We start from the raw sequence: 15,791 nt of genomic DNA, 5'->3' as shown, positions 1-15,791 counted from the left end.
ACTGTTGCGCATCCGAGAACATGTCGTGCGCAGGACGTTCAGGGTTACAGCGCGGTTTAGCTCCTGCTCAGATGAGAGGGGACAAAAGTCGAAATATTGATAAATATTGATTTTTACTGTAAATAAAGTCAAATGATACAACTGAAGAGCAGACGAGTATAGGTACTAAAACACCGGTACGTCCTGGAATTTATAAACCGGTATCTGTGTATTGGGAAATCTTTTAATTTTCCAGTTCAATCTCAAGCACAACTTGTTGAAATACATTAGAGACATTATGTTTCTGTTTCTGTTTTTTCACTGCTGCATAAACGCAGTTACAGTGCACATGCCATACCAGCTTCCTCAATAACACTTTCATTCACAGCACTGCACATTCGTCAACTATTCACATGCATTTTTATATGAAATTTAGTATTAAATTGAAATCGATGATCTACAGAGTCTCTGTGTCTCCGTGCTACAGTTACTCAATACAGATCACACCTTTACTTCACCAGCAGCTCTTAAGTTTCATCATTCAAAACGAGTGACACATAATTTGTCTCATCAATAACAGAGTAGATATGGAAAACTGTGGCATGTAGCAAATACATTTTATGATACAACTAAATACAAGGAGAAATAAATCCTCTCTACATTCTTTGAATATGTCTGAAGAGAATCAAACAGAGCTGAACACTTTATGAGTGCTGTGATTTCTCCTGGGAGCCTGCTCTTTTGGAATAATAACAGCAGCAGAGTGCAAGTGTCTTAGGGAGGCAGCTGCAATCCCATTTATTTTCACAGTGCAGAACTGTTTTTTCAAGAGTATCCAGGTTTTTATTCAGAAAGTTAAAGCTATGCAGTATATCCAGATTTGAGCAGTTTCAAAACACATCAGTAAACGTGATATGACAATGATAATATATACTGTATCATATCATATTCCGGAAGTATATGAAACCTCTTACAACTTACAAATAAACTAGCTGTAATTTACACTTTAAAAAAGAAAATATTTTGCAGGACTTAGTAAGTTTTACAAAACACAAAAAGGACAAACTTATTGCAAAGAAGACACAAAAAAAAACATTGCTCCTAGGGCACCATTTACCTCAGTTAAACTAGTGGTTCCTTTAGTGCTTACCTTAATTCCATATTCATTTATTCATTGCTGGATTTCTTTTTAACTTAGTAAGACATTCCTGTCTGGTGTATGTGAAATTAATAAGACAAAGCAAAACTAAATAAGTATATTTTCTACCTTTACAAAGACAGAAATACGTAAAACCCTGCAATCTCCATTAACAAAAGCCCAGGGAAATAAATACTGAATGCTTTCAGATTGAGACTAAGATGCATGCCCAAGGAAACTTTATTTTTCATTAAGGGAGGTTCAGGATGTCAGTGAAAGCCATCATGTTTACTCAGAGAATCTCTCCAAACCCCTACGCTGTGGTCAGGCTTCCCAGTTGTCCTTGGCCGCCAGACGGCAACTGACTGGAACTTCCCTAAGATTCGTTCCTCCAGAAACTCACCAGCACCCCCACCCCTGCCCCCCATTTCCAACCTCACCCCAGCCCACACACGCCACTTGGCTGCAACTGGGTACAGAGTGCAAGTATCCACTTCCCCACTGGCCAGAGTGCCAAATACCAAATTAGCTTGTCAGGGCCCTGATGAAGTGCTACATGAAAGCGTTTCGGAGCCCTAACTGATTCAAGCTGCTTTCTGTGAAAGGAATGCACCACAGCTAAGCCCGGCTAGTGACCAGAGAGCTCATATTTTACTGGGCAAAGCTTTCATGGCTACAGCTGACAGGAATGAGGTGTACACGTGTCCCTTGCAATGCCTGTCCCTGAGATAACCTCATGTAAAACTGCGACTCGAACAAGACCTTGGCAGCAGCATCAAGTTTTAGTCATGACGCATCCACATGCCACCAAAACATCGATTTGCATTTTCAGGAACCTACTTGCTATGATGTGAACCATTCTGATCGGAATGACTTTCAGGCTGGTGGAGTTCTTTCCCAGGTTTCCCAAAGAGTAAAAAAAAAAGATTTCATATGAAGATACACAGACCTGGGAAATCTGTATGGAGTACTAGATCTACAGCATGAGAGTAAGCAACTAAGATAAGGGTATTACTATCTAAAACCTAAAAAAGATACAGTATATGATTTAAGAGCTCTTTGCCTGTTATAGATCATCTGTAAGCCATAGATAAGAGATATTCCCCAAATTCCTGGGCTTTGGCCATCAAATCCCACAAGTAATACATCACAGATCAAGGTTTTAATTTATGTATCAAGAATCCCCTTGTTTTTTCTTACTTTCTGATTGAAAAAAAAAGTTATTATTAATCTATAATTTATAGACATTAAGATACCTGTTTTGTAGATAAAAATATGGGTACCAATTAAAAGCACACAGCTGGATTTCCTGAAGCAAATCAGGTAGAGCATCTTAGCCAAGTTTACAGCAGCTGCGATCCCAAGTAGGATTCAAGCCCTTGAAAGTCCTTTCATATGCTCCATCTTTCCAGGTTTGCCCTTTTTACTAGAATGCCATCCCTTAAACATGACAATGCATTGTTTAAACACCTTTGTCGCGCTCAAATTCTAACTTGCCCATTCTTGTTGGATAAAGACAGGTAGAAAACATTATGACAAACGTGCAGCTTCTTAGAAAAGCCAGCGAGAGCTTAAACGCCCCATCAGAATCAGCATGTCTTTAGTCACAGGGACAAACAATTATGAATGAGAGTGAGTGTCAGAGAGAGAAAGTTACCTTGGCAGGAGACTCCTCTCTCCTCGAAGCCGATGTTACACAGACACTTGCCGATGGGTACCAGCCACTCCCCCTCTGTGCTGCAGTACATCCTGGGTGACTCTTCCTCCTTGGAATTGTTAACGCAGGAGCCACGCACCTCCACCAGGGACTGGGAATCCATGGGCACGGTGTCGGGAAACATGGCCAGGTTCCTCACTGTGAAGGGGCACTTTTTGAAGTAGACCCGCACGGAAACCAGGGCCACACAGGCCCCGACATCCTGGAAGGCCAAGTAGAAGCCCTTCTTGGTGATGGGCCCCACCTCCCGCACCTCTGTGTTCAGCTTGAGGATGCGGTCACCCAGGTCCATCTGCGTGAAGCTCTCATCCGCCGCGATGGTGTCGATCTTGGTGAACTGGTGCTCCCGGAACTTGACGCCTTGGTCCTCGTCTGTCTCCATGTAGTAGAGGTTGAAAGTCTCCTTGCAGGTGCCCAGGACCAGGGGGATGCTATTGCAGTCCCGCAGGGTGAACTTGAGTTCCACGTAGATCTTCTGTGCAGAATTACGTGGGATCCAGTTGGTCCTCAGCCAGTTGTTCTGGCTGTACTCCATCACGTTGCACACCTGGTAGGTACGGATAGGTGTGTAGTATTCATCCACACCACTAATCTCTTCCCACTGAGAAAATAAAATGAAATTTGCATTTACCACTGATGCATTGAATCATTTCTGCCAGGAAATATGGTGCAGAGTGAAGAATGGCCTTGAAATGAATCAAAAAAGAACAGTTTTATCTCTGTCTTATATAGTATTACTTTACATGTCATTATCTGCTTCTGTTTGCACTTGAACCAGAGTCCATCCAAGAAGCAATGTTCTTGTTTTGCTTCATGTGGGACTATTCTTCATCCAGAATGTGTTGCCTTTTAGTATATTTTTGACCAAGAAAATGGTCAATGTCAAATTCTTGCCAAAATGGTAGAAACATTGTTTAAGTTTCTGCAGAAAAGCAAAAGAGACTACGAATTGAGAGCCTGCTCGTTCCACAAATTTGAATTAAAAAATATTGGCCTTAGCTTTCCCTGCAGTTTATGAAAGTCTGTCAGCTGTGAGAAGCAATCTGTTTTAAGTAGTTGAGAGCTGCTAATTACCAGACATAACAAGTGTGTGTCCAGACTGTGTAATTCACCCTTTTTTTGCTGTGTTTCAGTTAATGAAACACTCAGAAATGACCACTGTAAAAGAAAGCCATCGATCACCACTGTTCCAAGTCTGGTATTTCAGAAATAGAGACATGAAAGGACAGTATTTGCAAAAACATATAGATAGATAGATAGATAGATAAGATGTGTTCTCCAGCAGCTACCAACATAAAATGTGTTGGAATCACAATTTTGCAATGGTTTTAGTGGTTCTCTTTATTCACTATGCATTTCGAACAACACTGGTAAGGCCCATGCCAAAGACAGAATCAGTCTGAATCTCATTATCAAGTTATTATTGCCTACAAAATCGTAAGGCCACAGTACAGCTCCCTGATGAGGGGGACAGAACAGAATAGACAGATGGTTAGTATTTGGGACTTTTTAGAATTGGTGCAATGCACATAGACTTCCTTCCTGACAGAGGCTGCAGAGTGCTGTTAATATCAGTGTTATACTGTACAGTATGTCCATTGAGGCACTTGCAGTGAGCTTTGGCTGTGAAGTACAAGCTCGCTATGTTGCTCTGCATCTCTTATGCTTTATTGAGGAGGATGTGGTGGGGCTGATTTGTTTATATTTGACTGCTTGAAAATTATCCGTAGACCACTGTGGCAGAGCACAGATGTTTTGCAAAGCCCTCAAGTAAAAACACCTTGTGTTTCATCAGCTCTCGCAAGCCATCTATGAGCATCAACTGCCTGTACTGGAAGCACATTAAATAAATGTGTGACTTAAGGGTGTGGTACGCTCAGACCCTGCAGCGCTTCTGCAGAGCACTATAATTAAGAGCTGCCATAATCAGTGAACAGTCACAGGTCCACATGTGCGGACAATTCACACAAGCACTATACAATATATGAACTGAACGCCGAGATCCCTGTGATCCAAAAGGAAAACCAGCCTGACAGAAGCAGCTACAAAGTATCCAAATCCATGGCCCACCATCAGTACACTGAGATCCGAAACAGAACAGCCTGATATTAGGAAAGGTACAGTTATGCTTATATGTTCATGGTATAAGAATAGTAAAGTATAGCAAAATATAATAGCAGAGTATTATATAGTAGTGTATAGTGTAGCATATAGAGTATAGTATAGTGTGGCATAGCATAATATAGTAATGTATAGTGTATCATAATGTAGTATTTAGAAAAGAATTTCAGCACTGGCAGTAATAAAACATGTACCAGTTCCTGACACTAAAATAGGATGTAAGGGCTTGCTGTAATGCAGAGTGAACTGTATACAGAATTGGCCAACAAGGTGACATCTCTATAACTGATTACAGGAAACTCGACCTCTCAGACCGGCAACTAAATATTCTGTACTAAACCACCCATGTCTGAGGATGACCATATATTTCTTTAAATATCACTTTACAGCAGTAATCCCCCCAAGCTACAAGAAGCCTTAGTGATGGAATTGAGAAAATAGCCAGTTGGTAAATTTGGCACAGCCTGCACCCACTTCCTCAGTGTCTTATGTCCATACACTGTGGAGACAGGCCAACTGTTAAATACTTTCAGCTAATAGATTCCCTGGCACTGAATGGACAATTACAAGGCAAGCCTGTGTTTCAGAAAGATACAAAATAAAATTATAATCCTTTTTTAGATTCATGTAACAGTGGAATAAGATTTTATATTACAGTCAAGAGTATTTTCATTTATATATTTCAACAATAATAATTACATATTACTATAAAGCTACATCATTCAGTAAACAGTATTAGACCAAATTACTACATTTGTAAATGCAGATGAAAAGCCTATTACAAATTGAGAAATCAAAAACTCATTTATTTAGTGAAAAAATAAGACAAACTTTCGACAAATGGCACCGATGTGCATTCGCCTAGTGTTTGGAATTCATGGTATTGCAATTGTGTAACCTCTCAGACAGATGAATGTGCACATGACGTAGCCAGTGAAGAGAATGGGATGACTGAGGCAGATGACACTCAGTGAAAGTTCTTGAAAGGGTGCTTGAACACAAATTCATATGTCAGTGGCATCCCAGACTCTCAGCAGCCCTGAGGGACACACTGAAAGGAGGACACCTGTGGCTCTTTGTGCTGATACTCTGAGGGAGCCCCTGCACAGCTGAAGAGGTAAAATACAGCAAACCCATCCCCTCCCAGCAAACAGACAGACAGAAATATATCTTCTGTCTTAGAAATCTTATGAAACACATATTCAGACACTTCTTTACACAAATGTAGGAGTATGGAACAATGTATCTACCCATGTGGTGGGAACCAATCCCCTCACTTCTTTCAAGAGATGTTTGGACTATTTAGCAGCTGACTACTAAACAGTCTATGCGAGCCAAATGGCCTCTAGTCGGTGACTATTACTATGGACTTATGTCAGTTTGATGGCAGCTTAGAAAAGAAGTGAATTTTGAAGTTTTACAGCCTTTAAAGGAATAGAACCATCATGTCAAAGTCACTAGGTGCATTTGACTGTCTTTGAGAAAATTAAAGAGAATTTTGCACCATACTGTGAACTACATGGCTTATTTTTCTTGCTTACATTTAATAAAGACTAACAATGGAAAATAATATGCATGTAGTATAATGCCTGCTGCATGTACTGTATTATTTGTGAACTGGACAGTGCCTATGTCTGCTTATTTTTTCCTACTTGTCAAAGTTTTTCATGATAATATTTTGTGAAAAATGGAAATAGAGTGGAATAAATTACACCATGGAACAAGCAGATTTTTTTAATAACATCTCAAAAATCCGAGAGGAGATATGAATTGGAAAGGTAATTGGTCTTATTTGTTTCCAACGAGTTAATTGGATTTGGGTCTATTAAGACATACATCATACATAGAGAGAAACATGAGACAAAATGAACACAGATGGGGTTTGTTTACCCTACAGGCAAATGTTCTTGTGCTGCAAAGCATTCCCACAAAGGCTCTGGAAATCCTATATTTGACAACAAGTGCCTAGCAAGCTTAAATTTCTTCTCTGGGTCATTGTGAACAACTGCACGGTATCAGTCAACTGCTTTTCATCACAGCTTTTATGAGAGGAAAACCATAACATATTGTACAGTCCCCGTTTACCCACATTTTGACTTGTTAAGTGCTAATCCCCATTTATAACATGTTTTTCTTTTCGCTCTGTACAGCTGGAGATCCGTCAGCTCCAGTCCTAATACAGTAGATTTCATAAAGAGTGGACAATGACATCAGATTCTACTTTTAATTTTGGTAGCATTGTTTTTTAACACATTAGGAATATCCAGTTTGCTTTTCTCATCCAGCATGCTTAAAGCGCTGTAATAGTTCTTGTGCAAAACAGGAATAGACAGAAATACCAGAACCTTTTCCCAAAGCAATCAATTAATCAATTGCACTGTGAGGGGGTTAGAGTCAGGCCAGATTTAGAATACAAAATGTCTCTGATTCAGCTGTGTCAAGAAGTGCCATTGCTCTTCAATGTCCATGCTATGGACATGAACTTGGTTTAGCATTTAATCCATTATCTAGCTGCTTTATTTATACAGGATCGTGGAGGGGACGCAGCATATCCCAGCAAGGCGGGATGCACCCTGGATGGGATGCCAGTCCATTGCAGAACAGACACATACTGTAGACACAAAATACATCCGCACGAGGGCCAATTATCCCAGGAGCCAAACCTCCCAGCATGTCTTTGGACAGTGGGAAGAAACTGGTGTACCCAGAGGAAACCCACACAGACATGGGGAGAACATACAAATTCCACTCAGATAGCAAACCTGGAAATGAACCCAGCATTCCTGCTCTGCAGGACAGCAATGCTGATCACTGCACCAACCATCTTATCAGATGTGGTCATTTATAACTAAGCAACAGAGGAGAGTACTGCCTGACTTCCAAAATCTGAAAAACGTCTGAGCAAGGTTAATCCTAACTAATATTTTTACCTTACAAAGTTCTAGTAAGGGGGTCAGCAACTTTAACCGTGCTGAGATGGAAGAAATTTCATGGCAATTTACACAGAGCTTTAAACATGCGTGTGTGTTGACCTGGAAAACATGAAAACTTCTACCGTTTTAGAGCGAAATGCATCATTCAGAGCTCCAGTTGAATGAAACTAGAAGACAGTGCAATTGCTTTCTGGACTACAAGTGTAGGCTTCAGGCTATGCAGAACTTGATGCCATCAAGGGAAAGTTTTTAGATTTGAAAAAAAGATGAAAGATTAGAAGCAGCATGCAATTTATTTTATACAGAGCAGCTAAAGCTTTGGACCATTTCTGAAAACATGGTACATTGTTTGAAACTAATACAGCCACATTCCCTGGTAAAGCAATGAGAGACCGCCTTAGGATTACTGGGAACATAGGATGCGAATAAGACAGAAATGGCCACATGGTCTAGTCTTGCTGTAGACTGTTTTAATGTTCTACTGACGGCTGAATTATTATCCAGTTACAAACATATGGTTACTTAGTCTCAATCTATAATCCAAAAAGTTCAACTAAAGGAAAAACAAATAATTTTATTTAGATGGAAAGGCCGGTTTAAACCAGGTATGTTTCTAAGTATTATTTAAAAGAGTGAAACAGAATTGGCATATCTAATGCATTGCAGCAAGGAATTCCAAACCTGTCATGCTTCTGTTAAGGTGACTTGCACTACATCAGACATCTCTGAGGCAGTATAAATTTAATGTACAGCTATGCCAAAAGAGGTTTGTGTGATTGAAGTTCAAATGGGTAATCACATAAGAAATAAAGTAATCTGGTTGCCAGTGGATAATGAATTCCAGGCTGCAGCCTGATGCAATTTAAAGAGGCTGTAATAAACAGGATCGCATGTTTAAGGCGCTGTCTGCACACACTGGATTTATATTTACTGCAGCTATCCGAGCAGACTCCTCTTAGGAGCGTGTCCGGTGGCTTAACATTTAATTTGCTTTAACTGTTACAATTTGTGCTTACACATGCAGAAGATGGGCAGAAGATCCTTCAATGTCAGCATCACAAAGTACAGATTCCAGGGCAAAATGCTTATCAGTCTGAGCTAGGTAGAGTTGTGAGTAATAAAGCCTAATTCACCTTGAGTGCTGTGTCTTCACAACCCCGTTAAAACACAAATGAAAGCACAGCTACCCCTAACCTGATGCTGGATACTTGTGCCTTGTGAATTCATTGTACAAATTCCCCTTGATTAATTATTAGACTTAATTATTAGACTGTATTACTGATGATACAAAATTAAACAGGTTCTTTTCAACACCATCACTTGATTGAATTAAGAGTTAACCAGCAAAAGCTGTCGCTCCACAGGGTTTGATGTTCCACGTATGAAACACCCCACACGATTGAGTAAATCTATTACAATTGAGTATTTCAGTTTGTGGAAGATAAGGCTCAGTGTGAATTATTTTTTTTAACAAAGGGGATTGACCTGTTCATTTACATTTATTTGTTTATATTCATTGCGAGAGATAGTCTGGATTACACATACATTACAGAAATATTTGTGCAGCAAAATAGAAATATGAGATAAATATGCATCTAAGTCTTTTATGTGAAATACCTTTTAGTAGGAATGTTGTACTGCCTATTAGTTTTGCATTTAAACTGTAATTATCGACATTTTATGGTGCCAACTGTAAAAACAGCTCATGGGAAACTGAGTTTGGCAGGTATATGGAACAAATTACTGAATTTCCTTCAATAACTGCCAACGTTAAACAGGTAATTTAAACACTTAATAAACTTTCAAAACAGGCTTAGTGAGTCCAGCCCTGAAGGCCAACAGTTATATTATTGGTCAAATAAACACAATTATTACAGGAAGCTGTAAAATCAGGTCACTGTAAGCTATGACAGATGAAGAAAAGAAAATGAAATATTTATGCTAATTCATAGATGATTTTTTGCCCTTCACAGCACTAAGACGGGAGTCTGAAATGCTAAATAACCAATGGGTTCACAAGGCAATTTTTCTTTCTAAAATCACTGTCATTATCTGATCCTCTTCATTTCAGTATTAATCACTCAGGTAATTCACTTCTGAATCAACAAAGGAAAATCGTAATTTTGGAAACACCTGCAAAATCTGCAAGCCTGAGAACTTTCATTCTTTCCTTCTCTTGCTGTTTTTTCCCCTCAGACTCTGACATTCATATGCAGAATGTTGTCAAATGTTGTTGTTAGTGTTTTCTTATAAAAATCCTACAGTTCCTCAACAATTAGCCAATTGAAATACTAAAATGACTTATGAGACAACACACTTGTTTTAAATAAAATGATATAATGCATAAGGGGAAAGACAATCAATTTATTAGCTTAACTTATGGCAATACAGTCGGTGAGTGGTTCATCTTGAAAGAAGACTTAGGGGCATGAGGTTATACTCACCTAATGTTAACCTGAAAAAGCTTAAAAACACTTAAAGGTTTTTTTTCTACTGTAAAAGTTATGCAGTGCTCTTGATGTGCTGATGATGAAACATTTTAAAACTCTTTCAAAAGCTTTGCTACACTTGTAATTTACCTCAGGATTAAAATTTCTGTTGTAAAATTGAAAATATTAAGTATTATACGGCATGTTGTACCAGCAAACTGTTTTCCATGGTAAGTTTACTGTGCAGGTTTTCAGATTGCTTCATTTTTTCTCTTTAACTCTTCTCAACTGCCAGGGACCTCCAGCTTCAAATTTTCAAATTCACTCCTGTCAAACTATGTTTTTAGTTTAAGAAAATTAAATGGGATTGGTGTTCATCTTGGTTTTGCATGTGAAAGATTAACAACACATTTCAATGACGCTGTGAGTCCTTCTGGTGCCCTCGTATTCCATTTTCACTAACGAGTGCAATCGACTGGCTTTAAACCTCAATTATTCCAACTGAGCAAACTCAATACCCAAGCAAAATTATATATTGAATCACACAAAACTGCAATGGATCTCTTGGAATTAACTGCAACAATAATGCTGTAAATAGGCCAACTGAACTTTGGTAATTATATGGCCAAATCAACAGCTTTTTTTCTTTCATCTCCCTCACTTCCCCTTTGCTTCCTCTCCTCTCTTTCCTTTTGAACTGCTTCTTTCTTCTCTCTCCAAACCATTTTAGCTAGATTATCAACTGGGCCCTTCAAATGCACTGAGCTCATTTATCAGCAGTGTATGACCACAGTGAGAAGTCACACATCCCTGAGCTCCTTGTAACACAAAGCATGTAACAGCTGTGGATGCAAAGAGTTCTCTTGAGCCTCTGTGCCTTCAGCTTTCTCTTTACTGTGGTCTATTTTTTTTTCTCAAAGAGTTCTTGTCAAGAGTAGTACAGTGGTTGCTGCCTTGCAACTCTGGGGCCATGGGTTCAATACCTGAGGTGTTATCTGGGTGGAGTTTGCATGTTCTCCCTGTGTTTACATATTAACGTGTGTTTAGTCCAGATGCTCTGGCCTCCTTCCACAGTCCAAAGGCATGCTGGCAGGTTAACACGCTTTCGTAAAATTGTCCCTGGTGCGTGTGCTTGAGTCTGTTTGTGCTATGTGATGGACTATCCAGGGTATATTTGGCTTTGTGCCCAATGCTTTCTGGGATATGTTCCTGGCAACCATGACCCTGAATTGGAGAAGTGGTTATTATGTGCTTCTTGTCAAATAATGATCAGGTCACCGTAAATAACTTTAAAATGCACTTAAGGTGTTTGTTACAACCTGAAACTTTCCCTGTTACAGCACCGTGACAGTGAGGTGTTACAACCTAAAACTTCCCCTGCTACAGCACTGTGTCATGAAGGTGGGACCTAAAGCTTCTCCTGCCACAGCACTGTGTCATACTAAATTAATATGTTCTGAAACAACTGCCTTTCTGACAATGTACAAACACACCAAAGCATGTTAAAGGACATGCTGTTGCACCATGGGAATTCTGCCTTAATGAACGTATTCTGATATACCAGTGAAAAAGCTGGATTTGAAAAATGAAATAAATCCATCACTCCCTATATTTTCCTCATAAGGTTATACAATTAGCATGCCATTGAAAGAGACACCTCCAGGCTGAGAGTGTAATTATGTTAATTGATAAAATGTATAACTGTCCTCATTATCTCTTTGGGTCATGGTGTTTTTGTGCTCGCCGTTGTGTTGAACTTGAACATGAGAGTCATAGATATTATTATAATCATAGAAAAAGAGACAAATCTATGTGAACTTCCCCAGATAAGGATGACAATGTAAGCATCCACAAAATCAGTTATTTTTATCTCACACTTGTTTTGTATTTTTATTTTCATTATAATTATTCCACCTTTTTTGCTATTAATTATATTCAGATATGGTTTGCTTTATTCGATGGATTTTTACAGGACAAAAATGCCATCATCCTGGCCATGTATCTCAATCAGAAAAATCAGAAGAACAAGAAATACATTTAAAAAACTTTAAAGGCTACTTTAAAGGTAGAGTCGCACTGTAAACAGGTAGCTCTGTCTGTGCCCCCGTTAGAAAGATGTAGTTACGCTATTCCACACTCCCCCTTGAACACTTACCCCATGAGCTGGATAAGAGATCCACCCCAGCTCCCCTTGACTCGCTTTTGAATCCAGCAGGTTAACTATGGAACAAGAGGAAACAAAAGAGAGGTGAGCCACTGATCTTTTTTTTTTATTTCTGTGCAGCTTAAAGACAAGCTTCCTTCATCAAAACCACATTGACTCAGCTGCCTGTCCTTTCACCAGTCGATGAGCCACAATGCTTGACTGCGCCTCACCAGCCCCTTATTTATTTTTTTCTACCAGCAGGTGCTTATTCCCTTTCCGAGGAAATTGCATGTATTAACAGGTTCACTGGTGACCTCCATTCCTGCCTCCACCCTTCTCACACCCCCACTGTCCTGCAGCACTGCTTGAGCGAAGTTGCAGGTTCACGCTTGACGAAATGAGAACAGACAAAATGGTGTGTTACTTTTTTTTTCCTTTTCAGGGAGAATTTAACCTTTACTTATTCCTTTGCAGCCGATGCAGTTAGTTTCCCACTCAAAGTTGCAGTTTTTCCCAAGGGCACCTGCTCGCAAGACCTCGGCAGGCCGCAGGCCTCAGACATCTTAACCTGCACACCCCTTACAAATTTGTTATTCTTTCGATAGGCATCTAAATCAGCACACAAGGAAACACAGCTACTTCTCAGAATCTGGGAATCACATAAAACAGAAACCAGGCTATTAAATTAAGAGTTGGTTCACAGTAGCTTTACGAAGCTTTGAACAAACGAATCAAATCCTGACTGGTTTTGCTGAAGAAAAGATGTGTCGTCTACAGTGAATATTGATAATTAGCTTGTGACGAATTTCATGTAGAAGACGTATCAGTGTGTAAGCTGCAGAGGAACAAGAGGTTAATTCCCTGTTGAAAAGTAAGAAGAGGAAAACACACGTTTCAGTTCCGGAGCCCTTGTCGCTCCTGAAGAAACCTCCATAGTCGAAACATTGTGGGTTTTTTTTCTTTGTACTTTTCAACATGGAATTAACCTTTACTTGACACTTTGACCTACGTGAGCCAGTATATTCTAGACGCATGTATCAACTGTGCCCTTAAATTTCATTAGGATTGAAGCTGAGGTGAAGGAATATTCAAATGAAGGAACAGTCTGCTCAAAATGATAAAAATGGGTCATAAAATGCACAATTTTTTATCACAAGTGTACACATTTTGAAGTTAGATTACTCTTGTTACTGATGGATTGGGGTTGTGATACTGTACATGCTAGCTGCAACTAAATTTCACAGCAGCCTCTTTCCAGTAAGTGCCTGGGATAGAAGTTTAAACACTCAAAGCCAACTAAAACAAATAAAATAAACTCTGATTGCCCAACTAAAGCAGGCTTTACTGTTGGATCTGTTTTAATTTTCGAAGAAAAATATCATATTTGTGTTTTTTATTATAGTCACAACATATTCATTGGCCCGAAAATGGTAAAATTTAATTTACAATTTTCAATCATTTTTCTGTCTATATATCATGAAGTTGCCACATTCCAGTCTGCTATGTTGCTCAAGATGAGGCCATGAAAGAGGTGGCAAATTTTCAAGTTTCTTTCTCAAGATTTCCTGTTGTAAGATTCCACAGCTACAGCCTGCTGTTCTCCTCATTTGATCAATGTAAAGATTTACTACATAGAGGGAAGGCTCAGGTAAATGAAGAATGCACTCTAGCAGGCTGCAGCTCACAGTCTCATCTCCCTTTAGTCTAATTCCCATCTTCGATTCAGCCATAAATACAGTGATACTGATGGTGAATAATGCCCTCAATTTATAAAAAGCACTGGAACAGAAATGCAGCTGACAAGTTAACCACTCAGCCTCTATAGGTTTTCAAACAAATGCTGTGATTTGTTCTCACTCAGTGAATGGGACATTTAATCTTCCAAGATCCTGTCAGACAGCAGATCACATCAGTGTCTGGACCCATTTTGGAATGTCGAAGTTGAGGACTGAGAAAACCTTTGTACTTTCTATCCAGCGCTAAAAGGCTAGCTAGCTCTCTCAGTGATCCAAGAGTTCCTCCCGTTCTTACCCTCTGGACTGATGGTACAATAACACACTTCAGCTGATAAAAGCAAACTAAAAACATAACAGTCGCTCAAACGACATGTGAATTCTCAAAGGCATTTTTTTCCTAAATCGCACCGTGTAACTGTCTATTTTTAAAATATGCAGACTGTTGAGTTTGGCAGAAAACACCGGTGTAATTTTAAGAAACATTATGTTATTGTCCTGCTTTTCTTCATGTGAACAAATGAATAATCATTCTAAAACAAACTTCATACAGCCTTAAAATCCTCTGAAAATTCCAATGTATTCAAGCACTGCTTATTTGTGTGACTCAGGTGTTTCTGTGTATTTATTGTCCGTTGCACAAGAAAATGTCTTGTTTTTCAGAAGGTTAAACATAGAAGAGATTCCAGTTTTTTTATTGGGTGATTCTTTATACTCCTTATACATAACAAGCCTGCAGGAAACAAATGCAGAGACTGCCTAGAATACCAGGGAACTGGCCTTACCGGGCAGTCAATAGCACTACTGACAGTCCATACAGCCTGTTTTCTATTAGTTCTAATAAAGCTATCTCCTTATGTCAGATAATGATATACTGTAGTTCAAGCTGCAGCTCCATTGGTTTCAATTTACATTTCTCAATGAGCCAAGCAAACATTTCAGATTGAACTGACCAAGAAAATTTAAACCCAGAAAATGAGAAGATTAGATCAGCCAGAGGATTCTGCTGAAGAAGAAGAGAAGCAAGAGAAGGTGAGGGTGAGAATGGGGATAATGCGATGATGACGCACTGCACAGTAGTGCAGGTTTATGATACCATTTTGTTACCTCTTACTGTACATCCTCTTCCTCTTGGAGTTATCAATAGACATATAACCACTCGTCCCCGGAAAGCATGTTACTACCATGAGCCAGAACAGGTGAATCAATAATTGAAAGACATAAAAACCAGGTTTACAACCGAAGACTGCCTGTCGGCATCTACTGAGCTGATAAATTATCACAGCCAGCATTCCTACTGCTCCTCTTTCATCAGCACATGCATCCTAGTTTGAAGATCCCAAGACTGTGGGGAAAAATAACTGTTAGTCGTCCACATACTGACTTGTTGAACAGTAAGGAAAGAAAATGTAGTCTGGGAAGCTTAGTTGTAGCCATAGAAATTATAATACAATTTATTGTATATGAGCACTTTTCAAAAACCTAGCACTAAAAACACAGCAGTAACAGCAGTAGTATTAATAGTATTAATTGGTGACAGGAGGATAAATTCCCCTGTTAAGGATATTGACCACCCATACTGGCCACAGCAAGAG

The 15,791-nt window shown here is 39.3% G+C and overlaps 1 protein-coding gene across 5 annotated transcripts in view; it reads right to left on the bottom strand.

Moving 5' to 3' along the window:
* Positions 1 to 15,791, bottom strand: part of epha3 (eph receptor A3) — a 125,936-nt gene that overhangs the window by 97,444 nt on the left and 12,701 nt on the right. For all 5 annotated transcript variants that reach the window (XM_088608760.1, XM_088608786.1, XM_088608752.1 and 2 more), the window contains exons 2-3: positions 12,473 to 12,537; positions 2,775 to 3,435 (exon numbers count right to left, since the gene is read on the bottom strand). In XM_088608760.1, the coding sequence (XP_088464886.1) occupies positions 2,775 to 3,435; positions 12,473 to 12,537 (726 nt within the window). The remainder of the gene's footprint in view (positions 1 to 2,774; positions 3,436 to 12,472; positions 12,538 to 15,791) is intronic.

The sequence above is a fragment of the Lepisosteus platostomus genome, chromosome 2 (genome assembly GCF_059453375.1).
Source record: "Lepisosteus platostomus isolate fLepPlt1 chromosome 2, fLepPlt1.hap1, whole genome shotgun sequence".
NCBI classification, from domain to species: Eukaryota; Metazoa; Chordata; class Actinopteri; order Semionotiformes; family Lepisosteidae; genus Lepisosteus; species Lepisosteus platostomus.
This window is presented reverse-complemented; position numbering and strand designations above follow the sequence as displayed.